The following is a 21815-nucleotide window of genomic DNA, read 5'->3' on the forward strand; positions in this document are numbered from 1 at the left end:
TTTATTTCATTATGGAACAAAACATAAGACACTATTCACAGTAAAACACGAATAACGTTCTAATCGATGTGTACCTAATGGTTTACAAAATAACTCGCTAAACACAGTGTAAGTTTCGACTAGTACCGTGAGTATGTGTTAATGAATACTATATGATTAAAATTACCACTAATTGCGTCGTAGTTTTAACGCGTTACAATCAAAAAGTTAAGTATGGGTATTATAAAGTAACGAACTAGTTTTAACGCGTTACAATCAAAAAGTTAATTTAGTATGGGTATTATAAAGTAACGAACTAGTTTTAACGCGTTACAATCAAAAAGTTAATTAAGTATGGGTATTACAAAGTTACGAACTAAGTACATTAATAGTAGATAACAATTATTGTTGAATATAAAAGTAATATAATCTAATATAATCTAAGTACATTTAAAATAGGTAACTATATATAATGTCTAATCCTAAACATGTTGTAAAAAGCCTAATATTCATCAAAAGCTGACGAGTAGCGAAGGTAATTGGTCCTATGAGCGTTTCGAATGCAGCGGCTATTAGTACAATTTTTCAAAGAAGACTTTATAAAATAGAATTTATTTGGGTATGACGGATTGTAATATAATGTGTTTAAAACGCTCGTAGGAATGACCAATTATATGTTTTAGGGGCCGTTTCGACGAGCGTAATTTTTACGCTGCGTTAGAATTTACGTTGGCGAAGTCAGTAGTAGGCAGTTCTTTTTCGCTAAGAGCTACTATTAGAACAGTCACCAAAGTAAACGCTATCTCCATCTCTCTCTAAGCTATTTAAAGCGTACTCGTCTCAAGTAACGGCACTTACAAAAGCGACCACGATGGATGCAACTCCATTGAAATCTCAGCCGCGATAAATGACATTCGTTTTGTGAGAGACAGACGCAAGACTCTCGAGCCCTTTCGCTATTCAGCTAATTCAATGAATATGAGGTTTAATACAAATAAGTATTCGTCATTCAACAGGGTTTTGCACAACTATCAATATAAAGTCTTTGTCCGGAGCCACCATAACCTCACTCTTTTTGCTTCTGATCCTCAAGAATGTCAGGTCGTTAGTGGGGTCCAAGTCTCGAACAACGGCCTTCGCTTTGTCCACTAAAGCTGATAGTAGACCCGCGTATTGGACTGATACGTGATTCTCGAGAGTCGTTTTAATTGGTATACCTTGGGACAAAAGATTTTGAAGGTGAAAAGCTTAATAATGGCTGGCGTCTGGTGCCTAGAAGATACTGGGGAGGGATACTACCACGAAATATACAACACGTAGCACGATATTGTGTCATGGTTCTCTCTTAATTTTTACACGATGTGGGAAAAGTAGACAGCATGCAGGACGTAGGTAAGTACGTGTTTGTATGTTACATGGTAGGTAGGCCTTCTGGAAGAATTATACATAGCTTGGTAGTTTGTATAACACAATAATCGGTATTCACAGATGATGTACCGTTTCATATTCTCCTATGGATGGCGTACGAGGCAAATAATGCACTCGATAAGAAGCTAGGGATACAGCCTTGTCAACTGTTAGGCAACAGTGACATTCCAAAGGAGGGTTGAAGGCGGGTACTTGGTTGTTAAGATTAGTAGCAATTTTAAGATTTGTTTTTTTCTCTGTTTCTTCACGATTTCATAGCACCAAATGCAACTGGGAATAGTGGAAGAGCTAAAATAATAGCTAAAATGCAAAATGGTGTAACAAACATACCTTCACCATTCACAACTATGACTCCAGCTACTCCCTTATGAAGAGATAACTTGCGAACTGTTTCCTCTGCTTCGTTTGCCATTGTTTATTTATTTCTATAAAATTGCCACAATACCATTTAGAGCTTTGTCATCAAATTATGTCTGACACAGAAAATGTGCCATGGAAACGATAAAAAAAATGCTACTTATGTGCCAGTGCTATTCCATTTATATTTTTTAAAATCTTTTAATGCTATGCATCATAATAATAAATCCTTATGTAAATATAACGTGATAATCCATAAACTAATATTTTTATTATAAATATAGACCCTTATGGAAATCTATATCATTCTAATTTAACTGAAATATGTGGAAATGTGTGTAAACAACACAATGCAAGACTTTGACTGCTTTATCTTTCTCTCAGCAAGAAAAAAAAAATACAAAGACATATGATGATACAATGGCCTTTATTAGAATCATAGTTTCCTACAATATATAATGTATCATATAATTGTATTAGTCTACACAGATTCCTCACTATGTTGTTTACTTTCCGCAAGTAAATACAAGGGCATCCGTCCGCTCCTCAGCTTCTGTCGTTTGTGGACTTTCAGCTGATGCTTCATCATCTGCTTCCTGTAACCAAATGCTTTGCCACAGATATTACAAACATGTTCCTTTATCCCAGCATGATCCACTTTCAAGTGTAATTCTAAATCCCGTTTGGTATAAAAGCCTCTACCACATGATGCGCAGATATAGTCATGCTTCCCTTTATGTGTCAACATGTGTCGACTCAAGTTGCTTTTATTGACAAAACGGTGCGCGCATTGCGAACATTGATATGACTTCTCCCCGGTATGAGATTTCATATGCATTTTAAGTGACTCGGAAAATCTACCCTTGTAAGGGCAAAGAGAACATTTAAATGGTAGATTATCTACAAAGTGTGTTACTCTATGCCTTGTAAACTGGCCTTTTATAATAAACTTTTTGCCACAAATGTCACACATGTACGATGTCTCTTGTTTATGTAATGCTAAATGATTTTTCAAATAAAGTGCTGCATATGATTTCTTGCATATCGGACATGTACGTCTCACCTCTTCATGTTCAGGAGATGCCCGGTGTTCACAAAATTCTGAAAATGATTGAAATTCCAAATCACATTTTCCACAATGGTAGCTTCTTTCTTCTTGGTCCTTTACCAGTTTATCTAATGTTATTAAGTCGTCATTGTCCACGTAACTGGAAGATGGTTCTTCATCATCATCATTATTAGCTGTTTCTTCATAATTTTCTTGTTGCTTCAAAATTGTTTCGGATTGTTGTGCTGTTTTACGAAATAATATTGCCCCTAGTAGTAATGAATTGCAGGATTTGCACAAGAATTTCGGATATGGGTCGTCACTCTGTATGGTTATACCTCCGAATGTAATAAAGGCTTCTGACACATCTTCCTGATTGCCAAAGTCGTTTCCGTAAATTGATATACTGCCTTCCTTTAAACAAACTCTACAAATCTTTTGTTGAGAATCTTGGTTTTCTGACTTTACGAACACAGAAACCCTTTCATTTTGGGATAATTTTCGATTCTTTTTCCTATTCGATTTTTGAGAACTTGATTTGTGGCAAAGCTGCCTGCAGTGTAAAATATTGAGAAGCATTGCAGTTCCAACCATTGTGCGGTTTGCTTCACAGATTTGTATACTTTACTAATATCCAACTCAGAACAATATATACACTATAAAAAACTATTTTTTATTTTCGTGGCTCCATTTAGTAAAAATTAAAAACAATTTATTCTCTACTCATTAAGCTCTCAGGGACAGACAGCTGACAGTGACAGGACAGGTATGATACTAGCGAATAGGACAGATAGTATCGATAATGTCAGTAGTGCGATGCTTTTTTAGATAAAAATAATCAATATAATTATTTTAAATACGTTACTAATAAAAAGACAAGTTGATTTTCAAATCATTAGTTCGCATACAGTATTTTTTAGTTTTGAGCATTCCATGGTATCTACTTAATACTTATCACTGTTGTGTGTGTCAAGTCAATGTCACTTCGTAAATTGTGATTTTAGGTTATGTTATTTTGGAATGGATGGGAATTGAGAATTTTCGTAAAAAGGTTGTAAATAAAGTCAAAGGAAAAATTAAAGCGGGTTGTATTATCAATACCTATATAGTTTAATAATAAAGTGTAGCATGAATTTAACAAAGGTGAGATTACAGTTCCCAAATCTGTGTGTAAATATCTTGAATTTTTTTTTACTTAAGATGTATTTAATTTCAGAATATCTGGCGATTTGCGCCAGTTGTACGCAGTGCGATCAACTCCAACTTGGCGTTTATGAGACCTCTGTCGACGCCTGTAACTCGAATATCAGCAAAACCTATAGAGAATACTCCAGTGTCCCATGAACCCGACAAGTTGTATAAAAAGGTGGAATTAGAGATGAGGGGCATTGATCCCGCAGTATTGCTAAGTTATTCTTGGTTTTGTGTTGCAGCAGCTTCACATTTAGGCATTGAAGTGACTAAGAGGTTTGTTAAACTTTATAAATTCCTTTTTTATTTTTTTTTTCTTAACACTGATCAAAGTTTACTTTATATATATATATATATATATATTCCCGGTTTTTGCCCACCAGTAAAGTGTTGGAGCCCAGGGTCCACTTTCCGATTTCTTCTCCACTTTACATGATCTTCAGTATCCTTAGTAGTCATATCATTGGCATCATATTCTCCTTGACCAGTATATATCTGTCTAGCCTTACAAGAAAATAATTTTACTTATCAATAATATTGTTTCAGTTGGGCACTCAGAAAAGCAGAGAAAGAAAGGCACACATTACTGAAATGTGTACATATTTACAAGAAACACAAAGTCCAGTATGAAATCCGTACATACTTCAGATTTATTCATCTTCAGAGGCTCACCGGATCCACCTGTGACACATACTTAGAGTACATCGAAAGGAACCTGCCTGAAGGATGTGCTTTGAAGGTCACCAAAGTTGAATGCCATAAAATTCCTGATCATTTGACGCCACCTGGCAATGAATAATTTATTTAATTAGATTGTAGTGTTTAGAATAAAACAATATGTACTAACACATTTAATTATTTTTATTATGTGGAATGGTTAATGAGATCATTCTCCTTATTTTTAAAGACATTTTGCTGGGCATTACTTTAAAATACTAATTTAAACTTAGGTATACATAAACACATCCCTATGGTATTGTTACTCAAAATGCATTGCATATGTTTTATTCAACTGTTTTGTTTGTATATGGATAAAAAATAGAAAAAAGTTCATGTCATTTATATATAAACAAATGCACAGTTTTAAGTAGAATATTGGGTATCAAGTATCAGGAAATATATGATTCTTCTCACATTTGACATACATATTTAGGATCTAATGCTCTCCCTTTACCTAATAGCGAAGTGGATGTCTTTCTTCTAGGAATAACAATGTGTATTATACACTTAACACCTACAAGCATTGTTTAAAAATTTTACATAGTTTGTAACAAAAATGATACTTTACAGAGTCTCTTGAGAGAACAGTAATATATTTACTTATATTTTTAACCTGAAATACATTGACTAGATTTACACTTCAACACTATATACTTAAATGAAGAAAATATTTTAATTCTGGAATGGTCAGTCAGTACTTTGGCAGTCAGTATCTCTTTGTTTGTGAGGTACTCTCACACTTATTCTACTCATACTGCTTGTTCTTGCATGCGGTGAAGATGAAGAGGATTGCAAATGCTAGCTCCAGACCATGGAACATGAGCATCACAGCACACCAGATGTACTCCAGGCGGAGTATGTAGGTCTGGTAGATAAGGAAGTAGCAAACACCAATTGCAGATGGTATTGTCAACACAATAGAGAAGAAAACTGGAATTTCTGTAAATAAAAGGAAAGTATTCTAATCAATGGTATAAGAATAAAATAATATTGTATTTTATTGCCTGGGGTGAAAGTGAAAATTTTCACATCTTTATGAGACATAAATTACAGCCCATAATATAGTACCTAATACAGTATAGTATAATGTTTATAATGTTAAACTTTATTATAGTTAAGTTATAGGCTTATTGAATATGAAGATTATGCTATGTCCTATTACTTACTAAGCATTAATTCATTCAAATTTCGGTTGTTGCTGAATTTATTGATATGAATTAGTATATAATTATAATATAATTTATTAAAATAGGTACTTACTTTTACTGGCTAAATTGCCTCGTCGGCCCAAGAATATACGAATGACTTCCACAAGGCATAAAGCGCAAAATATCCCGGCTTCGGTCAGCAAAGCGTTTTCAGGGTAGGATACGTTGATGGCTTTTAAAATGCCCATGGCCACTTCACATACGAAGAACATGCCTAAATAAAAACTGTTCAGGTAAAGCAATATTTCGTAAGCAAGGCTAGAGTTCACATTTGTTACTTTAGACATGTTACTAGATGATAGAATAAAATATTCCGAAAAACGTGCCAAAATTCTATCGACGATCAATGTTTAGTTTGTTTACATTTTTTCGACAGTTTGACTTGACTGCATCACAGCGATATATTGACATTAGTTGCTATGAATATGAAGCGACATCTAGATTCAGAAGTGGAAGTTACCTATGAATTAATTCTATGATGTCGCATGCAAACGACAGATGGCATTAAAATTAATGATGGAACAACAACTTCGTACAATAGTACCTACTAATTCCATGAAATGTCCTTCTTACCTTCAGCACAGATATAGTTCTGTGGCACAGATTATATACCTATTACTTCCAGTTATGGATTTCTATGACTGCCTAATTCCATGCGTCCAGCCCTGTTTTTTACTGGTCGAAGGAGAAAGGAAAAGTCGTAAAACTTAATAACTAGTAATTTTATTGAAACAACAAAATACACCACGAGTTTGTTCTAACATAATAAAGAAAATACAAGATATTTTATACTTACTTAGTAATAAAAAGTCTTTGTTCATAAAATAGTGATAAAATATACTTAAAAATTACTTCAAATAATAATCAGATAATAAAGTTACCTATACTTTATGATACACAAAACCTAACCTATATACCAGAAGTATATAAGTAGGTACTACTTATTCAAAGCTGAGCTCAGTTCCCTTTAAGTGGCTCTCCGCCCAGTCATCGAATCTTCTAGAAAGATCATCCGACATATAATTCTTCCAATCCCCAATTTGCCCCTTCCTTATAAAGCGGAGGTCGGTCTGTTCTAAATACGATTTGCCAAATGATTTCTCTAAGATAGCTTCCAGATTGACAGCTCGATTAGTCTTCATGTTCTGGAAGGAGAGATGGTCGCACAGCTTGTCTATTTGCACATCTGACAGCTCTTTGCCTAAGAATTTTGCCGTCTTTCGGACGACAGATGGCAGGTCTCGCTTCATTTCTTCAAACTTGATGAAGAGGAGGTTGGGATCGTGACGCCTGTTCCAGAATCCTGTAAAAAAGGAAATAGTTATGTACAGTTTTATTACAAAATTATGATGTCAATATCTGTGGTGGGATGCCTGCTAGATAGCTCAGTAGCACAAAAGAAGATATAACATCAAGTGACTCACCAAGTATATGGTTCCATACGGGTCCGAAAGGTGCGCGGTCCCTCATGAAGAGGTCACAGAACTCCTCGAAGGTCCCCTTGAGGCCGTGCACTAGTGTGCAGTAGTGGTAGTACGACACCACCATGTCTTTGGGGTTGCGGGACGTGTAGATTATCTGAAGAGAAAAAAAGGTTTTTCAAATTGGGAATGAAATAAGGATAATCTGGCCTTTAGGCACTTTTCCCTATGCGTTGGCAAAAACGTGTGGTTCCTTACACGATACTTAATTAGTTTATGACGTCCCGAAATGAGTCTCCATTAACACAGAATTCGTTAGGATGACATTTAAAACCTCATTTTCTTGGATTCGAATGAAAGTAAGTACTCGACTTTGATAAACAGAAACTATATGTCAAGCATGGAATTAATAGTAGCAGGTCCGTTGTACGAAGTCTTACTAAATCCAAGACGTCAAGTCCTTGTCTAGTCTAGATATAATTTTCACCCCAAATAAATTTATATCGATGCCTACGGTTGCGGTGCAAGTCATAACCTCATAGGTAGTACGTCAGATATTTGACGAAGGTACTAAAGGCCATATACCTTTATGCTATTTGAATAAACGAAAATATTAACATTAACACACTTGACTAGAAGACGATGGATTCCTATTAGTATGCGATGACAATACTGGCATACATGCGAACATACCTTGGGTTTAGCTGAGCCGTCTTCCCTCTGGATATCCAGCGGCAGCAGGTCCCACGGGAGATGGCTGCGGATGTAGCGAGGGTGGGGCAGCCGGTACTTGACCAGGTCCACGGATGTGCCCTTCACGGACTCCTTGTGCCACTCCGCGTGCCCGTCCACCATGATGCAGGACAGCTCCACCAGTGGACATCTTATCTGTTAAGTTTTAACTATAATTGTAGGAAACATGTAATGGTACAAGGTCAAATTAATTATTTTGAAGTACAAAATATTATAATGGTAGATGTATGTACAAGTAAATTAGTTGTAAAGTATGTAAATAAAAAAAAAAGACTTTCACTATTTACATGCACTATTTAATTACAAATTCTATATTAATCAGTATGCGTAAAAGCTACACATTATTCGTGTTTTGTTACGACCACTTCTGAAAAGAAATGCCGAAAGAAACTCATTCGCTATGGTGGCACTATAATAACTACTACACATTAATATTTAATTCAATGGAAAAAGTATAAAAATATAAAACGAACCTGTTGCAGAGACTTGGCTCCCTCGTAGTCCAGGTCATGACCGATGAGCCACACCATTTCTTGAGCCCACGTCGAACCTACGTAGGTATATGACATAAGAAACATTGCTGGTTTTTCGATGCAGCTAAGATGCTCTTACATATAAATTACGTAATGTAAGTTCATTCGCCTCGCCATTTGATTGAATTCGAAGATAGAGTCAATAAAAATAAAGTACTAGTTACCGACCAACGAGCTAAAACTAACTCCAAACTCCCTTAAACAACTAAATAATATTGAAAGATTGTAAAACGATTATAGAACAACCAATTGCATAATATTAATAAAGAGAAAGTAAACTTAATAATGATCGCTTAAACTTGTTTGATTAAAAATAGAAATCTATTTTATTCTTAGATATAATTTCGATGTTATGTTATAATAACTTTCACTTTCAATAAAACTGTTATCGAATAGCGAAAGTTATGTGTTTATCTCTCTTGCTCTTCTATTTACTTTCTGGTTTCTGTCCGTGTCTTCGTCCGCGTAGATTTACATATGTGAGTACTAAGAAATCCCAATCCCAAATAATCTCTCATACTATACTAATCTTATAAAGAGGTAAGCGTTTGCGAGTTTATATGTTTGAGGCGGTTAATCTCCGAAACTTGCGAACCCATTTCAAAAATTCTTTCACCATTAGAAAGGTACATTATCCAAGATTACTATTGGCAATATTTTATCTCAAAATTCCCACGGGAGCAAAGCCCCGCGCACCACCTAGTCTTTAATACATCCATGTTATTATCCTTACTAATTATAAAAAGAAGTCTGCCCTTTCGCGTCTGTCTGTATGGACGCGATAAACTCAAAAACTTCAGGACGGATTTTAGTCCGGTTTTCTGGTGAATCGTGAAAAGGTGTATAATTTATGGTTTTACCCGAGGTAGGCCGGGGCGGACTATATCTATAGTCGTTATGTCACACTTTCACGGCTAAATCGCTAGGCCGATTTTGATGAAATTTTGAATACTTGAGGTTAAACACAGGCTACCGCGGTCGGCGCTGCACGCAACAGATTAATAACTACATAGTATAGAACGAATTAATTCCTTGCCTCGTCTGTCTGTCTCTGTCTGTTCCCGATAAACTCAAAAAGTACTGCACATATTTTCATGCGGTTTGATTCGTGATTCCTGTTTAAGTGTAAGTATAATTTATTATCCTTTTTCCCGAGTGAAGTCGGGAGGGGCTAGTAACATTATAAAAGAAAGTGAGTGATAAAATAAATCAATTCTGCTAAAGTTAAATGATATTGGTTTCGCAATGATGTTCCGTCCAATAGTGGAGCTTAGTAGCTTTTTGAATCGTGTTACTAGTTTGAAAAGAACCATAAGTAGGTATAAGCAAACACTAAACTTGAAAAATTATTTGAATATGTAAAATGTTTTTTACAAAAATGTTATTTTTGACACAAACTTCTATTGTTGTTAGAGAGATCTTAACGCATTAATGTGTGATAATAAATCATGTCCGTGCAGTAAACCGTTGAGGAGAAATCACGTCTGGAGCCGTCCCTGGGGGGCATCATCTGGTCATGCACATCATAATAATGCATTGCCATCTAAATTAAATGTCTACGTACTAAATTTCAGCTTAATCGGTTGAAGATATCTGCTTTAAAATTGAGTTGCAAGATTCCAACCGAGACATAGTTACTATATTACATTGCAGGTTAAATAAAAGCTCGTAAAAAAAAAGTGAAAAACTTACCAGTTCTCGGATAAGAGCACATCCAGACATCATCTTGTAGCACCTCCATGTCCAAAATGTCTTGTCCAATGTTCATATAGTCGGCGGGCAGAATCACCCTGCCAGGATTTATTTCCACCATACAATCTTTTTTCCCGAACAACCTATCCAACAATTCTCCCGCGCCATCCAAGTCCTTGTCCAATTTAGAAAACGTCAAATTAGGACGCGTTCGCATTTTGAATTTTTTTGTTCTACAATTATGGTTTTTGTCAGTAATTTTTATTTTTATTTCATATAGCTAGCTCTGATACACGTCTATTTTCGCCGGTATAAGAAAGTGTTGTGTGCGCGTATGGATTCAGTTTCCGTGTGCCGCAGCTGTACTTTCGTTTTGGTAGGGTGCAGCTAACAGGATTGTTGTTATATTACGACGAAAATAGACAAAAATTTAAATTGTAATATTTGTAATATTTTATCTTGTCCTTTCTCTTTAGATCATGTCCGTGCCATATAACAGATACCATATTCCTTGCGGAGTAGAGAGATCCAAGAGTCTTTTTGTAGGTTTTCTATTAATTGGTACCATGAAGTTTAAACTTATAACTTTAGGAATATGTCCAAAAATATAAAAAAAACTAAGTGGGATTACTGTAAAAGATTCGCAAGCCAAATACCAGAGCAAGAGGCGCGCTGGTATGTACAACCGATTGAATGTTAAATCTACACGGACCTCTAACTCATACATAATAATGACGAATTTCCTATGAATTTGTCCTGGGTGATTGTCATAGACGGTACTTTGTTCACGTAATACCTGACCCGGCCTTATCCATCGCTAGATTTCCTGGTTTATTTATGCCTGGTTAGGCATGTGTTAGTGCTAATACCTACCCACTGCTAGTACCATAGATAAAAGAAAGCTACCTATATGGCGGACATTTTGTGATTTAGGTACGTGTCAGACCGAGTTGCGCCTTTTCTTCTTCACTTGAGCTTTAGAAATCGGCAGTACATATGCTTAATTTTAAGTAAATTTTTATGACAATGACATACCTACTATGTTATTCTAAGTGTAATTAAGAATTTTAAATTTGAAAAATACCGTGATCAGATTCGTGGCCCAAAATTCTGAGCCATGCATGCATCTTTATGCATATCTTTATGCACCAAGGTGAAGGATGAAAGGTGTCTGCATGCGGCGGAGATGAGAATGTTAATATGGAATAGGATGAACAGGATGCGAAATGAATCTGATACCGTACTGACCCCACATAAAGTAAGGCGCCTATTGTAGGGCGGAAACCACACCCCACAAACATTCCGGTTCGCAGAACGTTCTATTGTAACCAGTCTCGTTCACTACTTCTGCTCACATTGGTAAGGTAACTTGAAGTTGCAACTAAGTACAAAGCTTGTAAGTAGAATTACTTAACATGTAACTTCTTATTTTTGAGTTTTCGTGTGTTAACCATTAAAATTAGATAAACTAAAATTTTGAAAGTTCAAAGTTCTTTTGTTGTTGTCTTTACGATCATACTAGCGCCGATAAAGGCAGGGCCTGTGTTTTGACTCAAAACAAGTAGTTGTAAACTTGTAATTTTTTTTCTAACGCTCCTTGGCCACTCCGATTGAGTTTCAAAACAGACAAATTCAGATTATCCTTTATATGGGTATTGTTAAAAATGGTAGTTGGTAGTTGTTAAAAATGGTTTCGCCTTCTCCATTTCACTTTGGTACTTAGTTACATACAAACTTCAGAAATCATGAACTCTATCCTGTCCTCGGAAGATTTGTAAGATAATACCCATAATAGATGATGGCGTAACTTCCTAACTCATATTATAAATGCGAAACTTTGTTAGTTTGTTTGTTACCTCCGCGCTTTATCTCCTCAATCAACTTCTTCAATGTAGTTCAAAGTAGGGACAAAGGATAAAACAAATATTCCTTTGGAAAATATACGCGGGCGAAGCCGCGGGAAAAAGCTATTACAAAATAAAAGTATACCTATATGCGACGAATATAAGTTCTAAATTTAAAACATAGATTAAAAAAGTAAACTGAAGTTAAAACTAAAAAGTTAAAAGTTAAAAGTAAACTGAGTTCTAATCTGTACAAATAAAAAAAGACACGCTGTCTTGACTTGATTCGAATGAGGTTCTTACCTGCCAGTGTTATTTTCGAAATAATCCCAGTTCCAGAGCCACTCTAAACCCCTGTAAACGTTGCCGTTATTTAGAAAAAAAAAACAAATTATAAAATGAGTGTTCGACCAAAATTGACGTATGGAAGATTGAACCATGGAGACGCGGAATTGTTAGATAGGTTCTTTCAAAGAAAGGATCGTATGGTGGAAGTGTTTCCTGGAGGAGTGATTCTACCCGCTGACTATACGCCCGTTGGCCAGGATATACTGGATTTGGAGGTCCATGTTGATGATGTGATGATGTCTGGTTATGCTCGTATCCCAGATCAGGTAAGTATGTGAATTACAATGGTTAGTATAGATAGTAACTATTGTTTGAATATTATTATTTAAATAGTAGTAGAAGCATCATTTGAGTCTAAAACACTCAATATACCTATAGAGAGAGAGCTCTCCCTATATTGAGCGTTTTCGTCTCCAGTTCACACTGTGGTCGGAATTACCAGGAAAACCATTGACACGTCCTTCCAGACGACATCAAGCCATCATTTTAAGAGCATCTTATATAGCAACTTTATTTTTAGGGTCAACGTGGGCTCAAGAAATGATCTGGCTACTCGGTCATGACCTGGACTTTGAAGGGGCCAAAATATCATTAGAGGTTAGCCAATTGTATAAAGTACGTGATAAGTACCCACATACGAAGAATACGACTAAAATATTTTTATAAATTTTTTAGTCATAATGTCGAGATTTCTGATTTATTTTATTTTCTAATGGAAGTATCGTAATTTAATCTGTTGACTGAAGGTGTAAACGACAATCTCAATGAGTTTGTTCTACTTAGTGGAACTACACGATTGGATAGAAAATGTGTTGATAATGATATTTTTTTTATACTTATTATTTTAGAATCGCTGCCCCCTCGTAGATTTGGCATACAAAACTACCGAGAGCCAAGTCCTTCCCATAGACAAGGTGAAGCACTACATGGGCCGGCCCCGATACATTCGTAGCCACTTGCCCTGGGAACTCCTCCCAGTGGACATGCTGAGGGAAGACGGCACTGTGAGGCCCAAGGTATAGGCACAGTTTAATGAGATTCGTACTCATACAGTTATTCGATGGCTTGAAATTTCAATATTCTCAACTAGAGATGCTGACGACCATGCGAAGTTGTGACGAAAAAGTAGGAATTCGGACCCTGGGCTCCAACGCTCAACGGCTGAAGAAGAAACCGGGAAACCGTTTAGATGAAAAATACAGTTATTGACGGCCTTGCTAAAGCTGAAACAGCCGTCAGGGTTGTCATAAAATATGAAAGACGTGACATTGTATCTGTATTAATTTTTCCAAAAGTTACAAACCGTTCATTTCTTCAGCTCCGCCGCTCCCAACCGGCATATTGCACGTTGGGAGCGGCGGCCGTCCCTCCTGAAAAATTAATTTGAAACTTAATACACTTTTTTGGTTATATTTAGTGGCAAATAAAAGATCTTCTACTCTGTTAAGTAGATAGATAATAATATATTCATCACGGTAATCATTTGCAAATTTTCACACGTGGAAAATTAAGAGCCGAGCATAATATGGCTGACAAGAGTTGTGGTTTGTTTCTACCAGATAATCTACACCTGTCGGAACCCAAAAGATGTGGTTACATCCTACTACCATTACGCGAGTCTGGTGCACGACTAGTTTAAAGTTAAAAATTGTCTAAAAGTGGAAACAAAGTATACATAAATTTCTACTTACGTTATTAGCTGGAAGTTTAAAAAAAAAGAAATTAAATAAAAACAAAATAAATTTCATATAACACTGGTTACTCAAAAATATCTGTTTGATTTCTACCTGTATATATAGGTGACTATGTTATGTATGACTTTGTTATTGAATACGAAAAAGTATTATTAAGCATTATGCATAATTAAACTTTTATGTGACGATTTTACAATTTGCAGAAAATAAAACACAAACCAAGTTTGATGCTCTTTTTATTACGACAAAAGTGAGATTCACAATGTTTTGCTTTAAAATTAATCAAATTTTAAAATGTAAAAAAACATGAATGTGTATGTTTTAAATTATTATAGGAGTAATAAAAACCTATCTACAAAAAAAAAATAAGTACATGTACATTTTAATCTCAAAAGGACTAGATAAAAAATATCATAATTGACTCAACAATACAATCGGTTGTTTTGTTCAATTCTCTCTTTGATATTGGTTTAGCACTAGTCTCGTCGAATACGTAATCGCATCGTTATGGAAATTGAATTGCGCCTCTATTGTGCGTAAACCACACCAAAAACAATTACGTTTTTAAATCTGTGGCGTAAACAGAACGATTAATGTCCCTTTTGACCTCGATATCGACACGATTACGTTCTCGCAAATAATCATAAAAATATTGAGTATTTTTAAGACGTAACTTTTAAAATTCACCTGCAATTTATTCGTATAGTATTATGTAAACGTCGGAAATAAACACAATTATATATTATATAATAAAAAGTCCGCCTGTCCTGACAGTCTGTCGGAACGCGTTAACTCAAAAACTGCCGGACTGTTTTCACCAATAGGTAGTGTAGTGTGGTTCCTCACGTTTAAGTGTATAATTTATTATGGTTTTACCCGAGCGAAGCCGGGACGGATCGCTAGTAGAAGAATAAATAGCGTGAAGGACCAGCAACGAGCGATAAACGGTTTGATTTATAAAAATAATTAATTAAGGCCCGTGCACACCGAATTCCTGAGTGGCACTTTTGCTGCACGATTGTATGGAATATTAACGCATGTGTGTACACGTGCGTTAACATTCCATACAATATGTGCTGGGTAAACGTTCGGTTAGCACGGGCCTTTATTTGTTACATAAAATAAATAAGTAATTAACTAAACTGTCCATTTCGTTCACTGGACAAATCTTCAGTTCGAAAATCAATGTTTATGTATTAAACTTTTATTTTCTATTTTTTGTAAGAAAGAATTCAAAGCGCTTTCCTGATTTCTTCCTCAGCCATCCAGCGTCGGAGCTCAGGGTCCGTTTTCCTACTTTTTCGTCTCCACTTCGCACGGTCGTCGGCATGCCTAGTTGTCAGACAAGTGGCACGCATATACTCCGCGACATATCTAAGTAATACCTCTCTAACTCATTTATAGTTTGGTCTTATACCACGAAACTCAACGGCATGATTAAAAAGTGATACAGGCACAATTTCTCAACGGGAAGTTTAAAGTTGATACGAAAATTCGCTTTATAATGAGGAGAAATTTCCTAGTTTGCACAACCGTGACGTAATGGTTACCAACGCGCAGTTGCGTAAACTGATCCACTCTACCGCGCTACGGAAATGTTTCCGCGAATCCTTAGTAATGCTCGCTATAAATAAATTTCCTATGTTATGTATATCCTGGAATTAGATAGTCTTAAATTGTAAGTTTACGAGTGTGTTTAGATATACCGTAGTTTAGTTTCGAGTAATAATAGAGGGACAAGCTTAATTGCATGTTTTCCGGGGGTTTCCCTATTTTTGGGGGCCGATGTTTAACATACAGCTACGTATGTTGATAAATAAACGATAGTCAACATTTTTTGTTGTAGTACCTATAATGATCCTGTTCAATGGTACATTCATATGGCATTTAATTACTGGGATTGTCACAGTAAAACTAACAGCATAGAAATAGTATTTTTTTGTAACCATATAAAAATATAAGTTTCTTGGTAGCTAGTTGAGTGGTCGTGAGCGGTCGAGTTATTAAAAAAAAAGATCGCGACGAATTGAAAACCTCTTCTTTTTTGAAGTCGGTTAAAATGTAATATAATTAATTAAGTATATGTAGCAAAGAGCGCGCCATTATGATAGTCCTTACTATAAATTATTTAAAAATGATTCCTGGTTCATTGTTTTTTAACTATGCTTGGCCAACAATGTATAGGTAATGTAATAATGGGAATGTCCAACACCCATCTTAGATTGATGTTGCGTGATGTGACAGATTTACAACGGCCAAAAAATTTTATGTTGTTATCATTATTTGTTATATACTTAAAATAAATTGTTTTTCTTTCACACATATGTTTATAACTAAATAGACATTGCGTGTTCAGTTTGAAAGTCTTTGGTTTCTTCTTCAAACAAAAATTATCATTTGCAACACTTAAATAGAAATTTCATCGTTGCTGGTGCCTTAACTATAAATGTATCTTGTGTAGTGTCGTAGTTTAAAATGTTTAGATAATAAAATAAAACTTTTAATTGCATGTTGAGTACTTGGTAACTTGATTTCATAAAACAAAGCAAATAATAATTCAAGAAAGAAATTATTTTGTTTGCCATCTAGAACCAAATTCGATAACCTGCACTGTAGTGTCCCCGCCTAATCAATCAAAATCGCACAACCAAACTGATATTTCGTCTAAGAGACTCTTTGATGACAGAAAGAACAATATTAACATCTGCTTAATATTATTGAGTATTGTAGCCAACTGTATTAAACTGTAGTTAAAATATAATCTGCTACTAAGTAGCAATGTTTTTGTATAAAATACATAAAATAGAATCGCTTTAAGAAATCTACGAATCTCATAAGTTTTATTAAAGTTTTCTAAATAGCATGGGCATTGGGCATGTATAATAATGGAATTCACAGCAATAAAATAATTTATGATAATGTAAATATTATGCTTAGTTAATTTACGAGTAGAATTGTATAAGTCTTTCACTTTCATATGTTCATGCTCAACAAATTAATCTATTTTAACAATATCATAAAATTCACTGTTATACAGCGTTACATATTAAATATTATTTTGTTTACATTTATTTACTAAATTTCTATTGTCGATGCGTAAAGCTCATATGTTAATTTGTAATAACATTGGAATAAATCTTTGGGATGTCGTGTACTGAGATCTCTAATAAATAATTCTTAACAACAATTCGACTATCTCAAATCGTGATTCGTGACTAAAACAAATATTGCACTTAACTAATTGTGACTATATACTTATTTAACAATACTTGTACAGACTAGAAAAATATAGTGTTCCCACAGAAGTGAAAATTTAGGAAAATACATATAATAGTACGACAATAGGCCGACATATAACAGCGATTAACACTAACAATACTGATATTAACAACGGTGATATTATTGATAGTGATAGTGAACATCCACAATCCTATAAGAATTATTTACATCCAACTAACAATATAAGCACTGTAGGTATTATATTAAAGAAATATCGTATACAAGTCGATTAAACGATAAATAATTTAAAGAAATAAATAAAACTATAATGTGTCAATTAAATTCGTTGCTTTTTAAATTGATACTTCGAAAAAGAAACATCAATTTTCTTCGCGTTAATTTTTCTCACAGAAAAATATTGTAATAAAAAGTGTGATTTACCTATCCCTAATAGATAAAGATACCTTTATAGAACACCTATGGTCCAGTCCTTTCCTTCGAATTATTCTTTCAAATACAGTATTTTTAATACATTAGAGAAGTGAAAATCAGAACAGATCTGCAAGAGACAACACAAAAGCTAATACAAGAACAAATTACAAAAATGGGCTTTAAAACGATTTTAAATAAGATGACAACTAGAATTACTAGATTTATGCCTAACATGGGGATTCCCAAAAGCACCACAACACTGATGATGATTCACATTTTTCGAATGATGATGACCATGAGGCTGCACATTTTGAGGTGGATTTTTCTCTTTAATGGAGTCCTTAGATTTTTGAGATAAGCAGCTTTTGTGACCAGGGGCTATTTTGGATTTAAATCTACCGACTTTGCCAGGTCTAGTGTGACCTGGATCAACGATTGATTCGGGGACGCTGCAAACGTGTGGGATTTGAGATATTTCTGCATGTGCGTCTTGGTATTCCGTGTCTGTTTCTACAAACAAACAAAAAACAAGTATTTAAGGTACAAATATAAAAAAAAAACTCCAACAGATCTGACCCAAAGTTAACATCTATACGAGATACCACAAAACAGAATCATGAATACGAATTATGTTTTCACTCGACTGTATTATTGTTACCATATCTGACATTTAATCTGGATAAAATAACATTCACACGTTTTATGTAACCTTACCAATTTCTTCCCTGCCCTGGCTAGGGGACACCGAGGAGCTGGTCTCCGGTCTGAGAGTGGAACACGAGTCTCCTGCTAATGGCGGGGCTGAATGCGACGGCGTCATACGGGGTACGCACTGAAATTGGAAGTATTTTATATTTTTAAAATTATTATCTGTGGAAGATCAGCGTCTTGGTTTACACCACGGCATTTGGTGAGTGGAGACAATTTTGTTACAATGATATATCATTGATAGTGGTTGTGGCAAACGTTGTTTTTTCTTTGTTTTATTGTTGACTAATTTTTTATGTTTTTTATGTTGTATTATAACAACGTCGAAAAAATATAATTTTTCTATTATAGATGGAAAGAAAGAACGCAACTTGTGCTGATGAAACTACAAGTAGTTAAGTATATGATCTTTTAATGAAGCATATTGTTGATAAACGTAAGCACGTTTTATCTATTGTATTTTTTTCATTCAACTAAGGAGTTCCGAATATAACTTAGATCTTTTCTTACCATATTATCGGCAAAATTGTCGAGTTCTCTTTCTTTGTAACTTGCGGCTGTTCCGGCTCTGCAGGGGGATGTTGAACTGTAACTAGGAACATAAAGACTGGATGGATTATTATTAGTACTGCAAAGGCACATAATGCCTGGATAATAATATGGTGGTGCTATCACAAATGGTTCCACAAAATTTCTTAACGAATACACAAGTAATTTAATAAAATGCAGAGTATATTTTGCTTCAGTGAATTAGTGGTTAATATTGTGACTAAGTGGTTCTGGCGAAATAAAATTCCATATCCCGGGATGATATGGAACTGGATGTCGCACAAGGTTACTAACACCTAAGGAAGAAGAAGCCTTCATTATAGGGAGCCGCAGAATTTCTTAAGCGGCCTCGGGCTTAGGAACACGCACAGATGTGACAGAAATATACAAGATATTTTTTTGACTTGGCTATGTTTTAACCTTTACTGAAATATTTACCAGAATGAAGAGTTGAGGCTGTCGGAAGTCTTGGCGGGGTCCGTGAACTCGGTGTCATTCCAAGGTCCCGCGAAACTAGTGGAATTTGACCTTGTGTCTGAAATCAAATTTAACTGCAATTGTCCATGAATGAGTTTTCATCTGGGAGATATTTTTCTTATTGTAGGTAATTTATTGTTTTCTTCTATTTTTGAGGGTAAACTATGTAATGTCACACATTACATATACAAGTGGTAATGTGCTTGTTTAATCATTTTTGTATTGTTGAATATCTATGCCAACATAAATCGATATTTACATTAGACCAGGTTCAAGAACAACGTTGAAATTGCCGCATATTCAGCTTTCTAGCTATTTACAGTAACATCATTGCAGAAACGAACGACAATCAACATCATGAGAAAGAACAAAAAAAAAACTCAAATTTCGTAAAAAATAATGCGCAGGCGCACCTCTACCGCGGTCCTTGTCGGTCCTGTTGGGGGAGTTGGCGATGCTCCTCCGCGCGACGTCCTGGAACGTGACGGGGGAATATATCCGTCTCTCTTCCACCGGTGACGTCACCGTCGGCGCTGGAGTGCTCGACCTCCAACACAGACACCAATCATTATTCATTTGAGAAAGAATCAAACCAGAAGATATTGCTGACGTTGCTGCGACCACGGCGACTGCAAGGTCGTTGATACGTCAGCTACATTAAATTAAAAAGGTCGTGCTAAGTCCCTTTAATATTATGTAGTTAGTACATACCTAGTATTCGATTCGGTGATGTAACTAACAAGAGATCATGTAAATAAACTCTGTAAATACGTTTATTTCGTGCTAATCTTAATATTTACTTGTTTACTTTATTTTTATACGTTTCTAGCAATCAACATATATATATATAGGAACAAATGGAGATTGCATTTAACAAATACCTACCTCATTTGGGAACTCTTCAAGCCTGGCGTCGCTGGCTGCACCGCCATTAGACTTCCAGCGCTATTGACTAGGGAATTAGGTCCAGAATTGACTGCGTTCGGTAGATGAGTGAAATTTCCAGAACTATCCTTGTTATTGTGCTGCATAGCCGAATGCTCTGCTATACTGTCTCTCACGTCTGCCGCCCTTTCCCATTCCAGTTCTGTGCCAGGTTGGAGTTGAGGGGATATCATTTTGGTTAACGAAGGTCTTGATTCACGACCTTCTAGCCAATAGGTCTTCATTGATCCTAAATTTAAAAGAAACAATGCATTACTTTAGTATAGACAACTAGCTTTTGCCCCGCGGCTTCACCCGCGTTGGTTTTCCAAGATGAAAGATACTCTATGTCCTTCTTCAAAATTTCAAGAAGTTTGATTGAGTAGATAGAGCGTGAAGAGGTACCAAACTTACTTTCGTATTTATAATATCAGTTAGGATGAAAACGAGAGAAATGGTTATGCGTAAGAATAATGTAAGTACAATGAGGGATTGGCGGTTAATAAATGAATTAATTACCTTTTCCCTTAACCTGGATCTCCCCCCTCTCGGTGACCATATAAGACGGCGATAGCAATTCCTGCGTAGTCTGGGAGATATGTATCCTCATAGCTTCGGAAGTAGATTCCATTCTCGAAGCTGTATTGACTGAATCCCCAAACAAACAGTATCGGGGCATCTTGAGGCCGACGATGCCGGCCACTACTGCGCCTGAGTGGACCCCCACTCGGATGGAAAGGTGAGAGCCTGGAAAGTAGATTATGAGGTCGGAAGTGAAATCAAAAGTTATTTATATTTGTGTTAAGGAAGAAAAGCCAGAGCGTTTGTAGGTAATATGATAAAACATCGTGTCGTATAGGGAAGTAAAATCGATGATAAATTGAAAATAAATTGTGTTACATAGTTATAATATAAGATGCATACAAGTGTAGTAAATAATTATCATAACGTCTGTGTTAGAAAAGGAATCGACCAAACTTTTGCAAATTATGTGTATATGAGAGTTAAACAGAATATTATAAATCACCTGTGCTAGGGTCCTTCAGATCAGTTATAGCGTCGACCATGTCGAGAGCCATATCACAGACCTTCTCTGCGTGGTTGTCTTCCTTCTCCGGGGCTCCTGACACCACCATGTACGCGTCTCCGATTGTTTCAACCTGGAATATGACATTCATCTCATCAATCAACATCACCCATTTATCTGTCTCGATGAGCGTATTGGCAGTTTTTTTCCTCAGCCATAAAGCCTGGGACGCCAGGGCCAATTTTCCAGCTTTATCAACTTTC

General features: G+C 35.6%; 7 protein-coding genes and 1 long non-coding RNA gene across 10 annotated transcripts in view; 3 read left to right on the forward strand and 5 right to left on the reverse strand.

Moving 5' to 3' along the window:
* Positions 1–412: 412 nt before the first annotated feature.
* Positions 413–2039, reverse strand: LOC128680333 (dynein light chain roadblock-type 2). Its single transcript, XM_053763400.1, has 2 exons — positions 1738–2039; positions 413–1196 (listed from the first exon to the last, which is right to left on the reverse strand). The coding sequence occupies exons 1-2, from the start codon at positions 1817–1819 to the stop codon at positions 985–987; spliced, it is 294 nt and encodes a 97-aa protein (XP_053619375.1). The 5' UTR covers positions 1820–2039; the 3' UTR covers positions 413–984.
* A 135-nt stretch (positions 2040–2174) lies between these two features.
* Positions 2175–3588, reverse strand: LOC128680324 (gastrula zinc finger protein XlCGF17.1-like). Its single transcript, XM_053763389.1, has one exon. It carries the CDS (start codon positions 3404–3406, stop codon positions 2246–2248), a length of 1161 nt encoding a protein of 386 aa, XP_053619364.1. The 5' UTR covers positions 3407–3588; the 3' UTR covers positions 2175–2245.
* Positions 3589–3791: 203 nt separating this feature from the next.
* Positions 3792–4853, forward strand: mRpS10 (mitochondrial ribosomal protein S10). Its single transcript, XM_053763398.2, has 3 exons — positions 3792–3955; positions 4029–4279; positions 4550–4853. The coding sequence occupies exons 1-3, from the start codon at positions 3941–3943 to the stop codon at positions 4800–4802; spliced, it is 519 nt and encodes a 172-aa protein (XP_053619373.1). The 5' UTR covers positions 3792–3940; the 3' UTR covers positions 4803–4853.
* On the reverse strand, positions 4844–6334 carry LOC128680332 (transmembrane protein 216-like). Its single transcript, XM_053763399.2, has 2 exons — positions 5984–6334; positions 4844–5662 (listed from the first exon to the last, which is right to left on the reverse strand). The coding sequence occupies exons 1-2, from the start codon at positions 6216–6218 to the stop codon at positions 5469–5471; spliced, it is 429 nt and encodes a 142-aa protein (XP_053619374.1). The 5' UTR covers positions 6219–6334; the 3' UTR covers positions 4844–5468.
* A 304-nt stretch (positions 6335–6638) lies between these two features.
* Positions 6639–10669, reverse strand: St2 (Sulfotransferase 2). Its single transcript, XM_053763391.2, has 5 exons — positions 10331–10669; positions 8579–8655; positions 8046–8240; positions 7356–7509; positions 6639–7234 (listed from the first exon to the last, which is right to left on the reverse strand). Exons 1-5 carry the CDS (start codon positions 10545–10547, stop codon positions 6873–6875), a joined length of 1005 nt encoding a protein of 334 aa, XP_053619366.1. The 5' UTR covers positions 10548–10669; the 3' UTR covers positions 6639–6872.
* A 2090-nt stretch (positions 10670–12759) lies between these two features.
* Positions 12760–14156, forward strand: LOC128680299 (luciferin sulfotransferase-like). The gene is made up of 4 exons (XM_053763345.1): positions 12760–12788; positions 13043–13119; positions 13371–13538; positions 14082–14156. The coding sequence occupies exons 2-4, from the start codon at positions 13063–13065 to the stop codon at positions 14154–14156; spliced, it is 300 nt and encodes a 99-aa protein (XP_053619320.1). The 5' UTR covers positions 12760–12788; positions 13043–13062.
* A 298-nt stretch (positions 14157–14454) lies between these two features.
* Positions 14455–21815, reverse strand: part of Gyc88E (Guanylyl cyclase at 88E) — a 55716-nt gene continuing 48355 nt past the window's right edge. For all 3 annotated transcript variants that reach the window (XM_053763386.1, XM_053763384.1, XM_053763387.1), the window contains 8 exons: positions 21553–21685; positions 21045–21272; positions 20487–20775; positions 20015–20148; positions 19563–19659; positions 19086–19167; positions 18582–18699; positions 14455–18377 (listed from right to left, as the gene is read on the reverse strand). In XM_053763386.1, coding sequence (XP_053619361.1) covers positions 18058–18377; positions 18582–18699; positions 19086–19167; positions 19563–19659; positions 20015–20148; positions 20487–20775; positions 21045–21272; positions 21553–21685 — 1401 coding nt within the window. In that variant the 3' untranslated portion in view covers positions 14455–18057. The remainder of the gene's footprint in view (positions 18378–18581; positions 18700–19085; positions 19168–19562; positions 19660–20014; positions 20149–20486; positions 20776–21044; positions 21273–21552; positions 21686–21815) is intronic.
* On the forward strand, positions 18610–19676 carry LOC128680336 (uncharacterized). Its single transcript, XR_008405848.1, has 3 exons — positions 18610–18692; positions 18927–18969; positions 19566–19676. It is a non-coding gene; the product is annotated as an uncharacterized LOC128680336 (long non-coding RNA).

Source organism: Plodia interpunctella, chromosome 24 (assembly GCF_027563975.2).
Source record: "Plodia interpunctella isolate USDA-ARS_2022_Savannah chromosome 24, ilPloInte3.2, whole genome shotgun sequence".
Lineage (NCBI taxonomy): Eukaryota > Metazoa > Arthropoda > Insecta > Lepidoptera > Pyralidae > Plodia > Plodia interpunctella.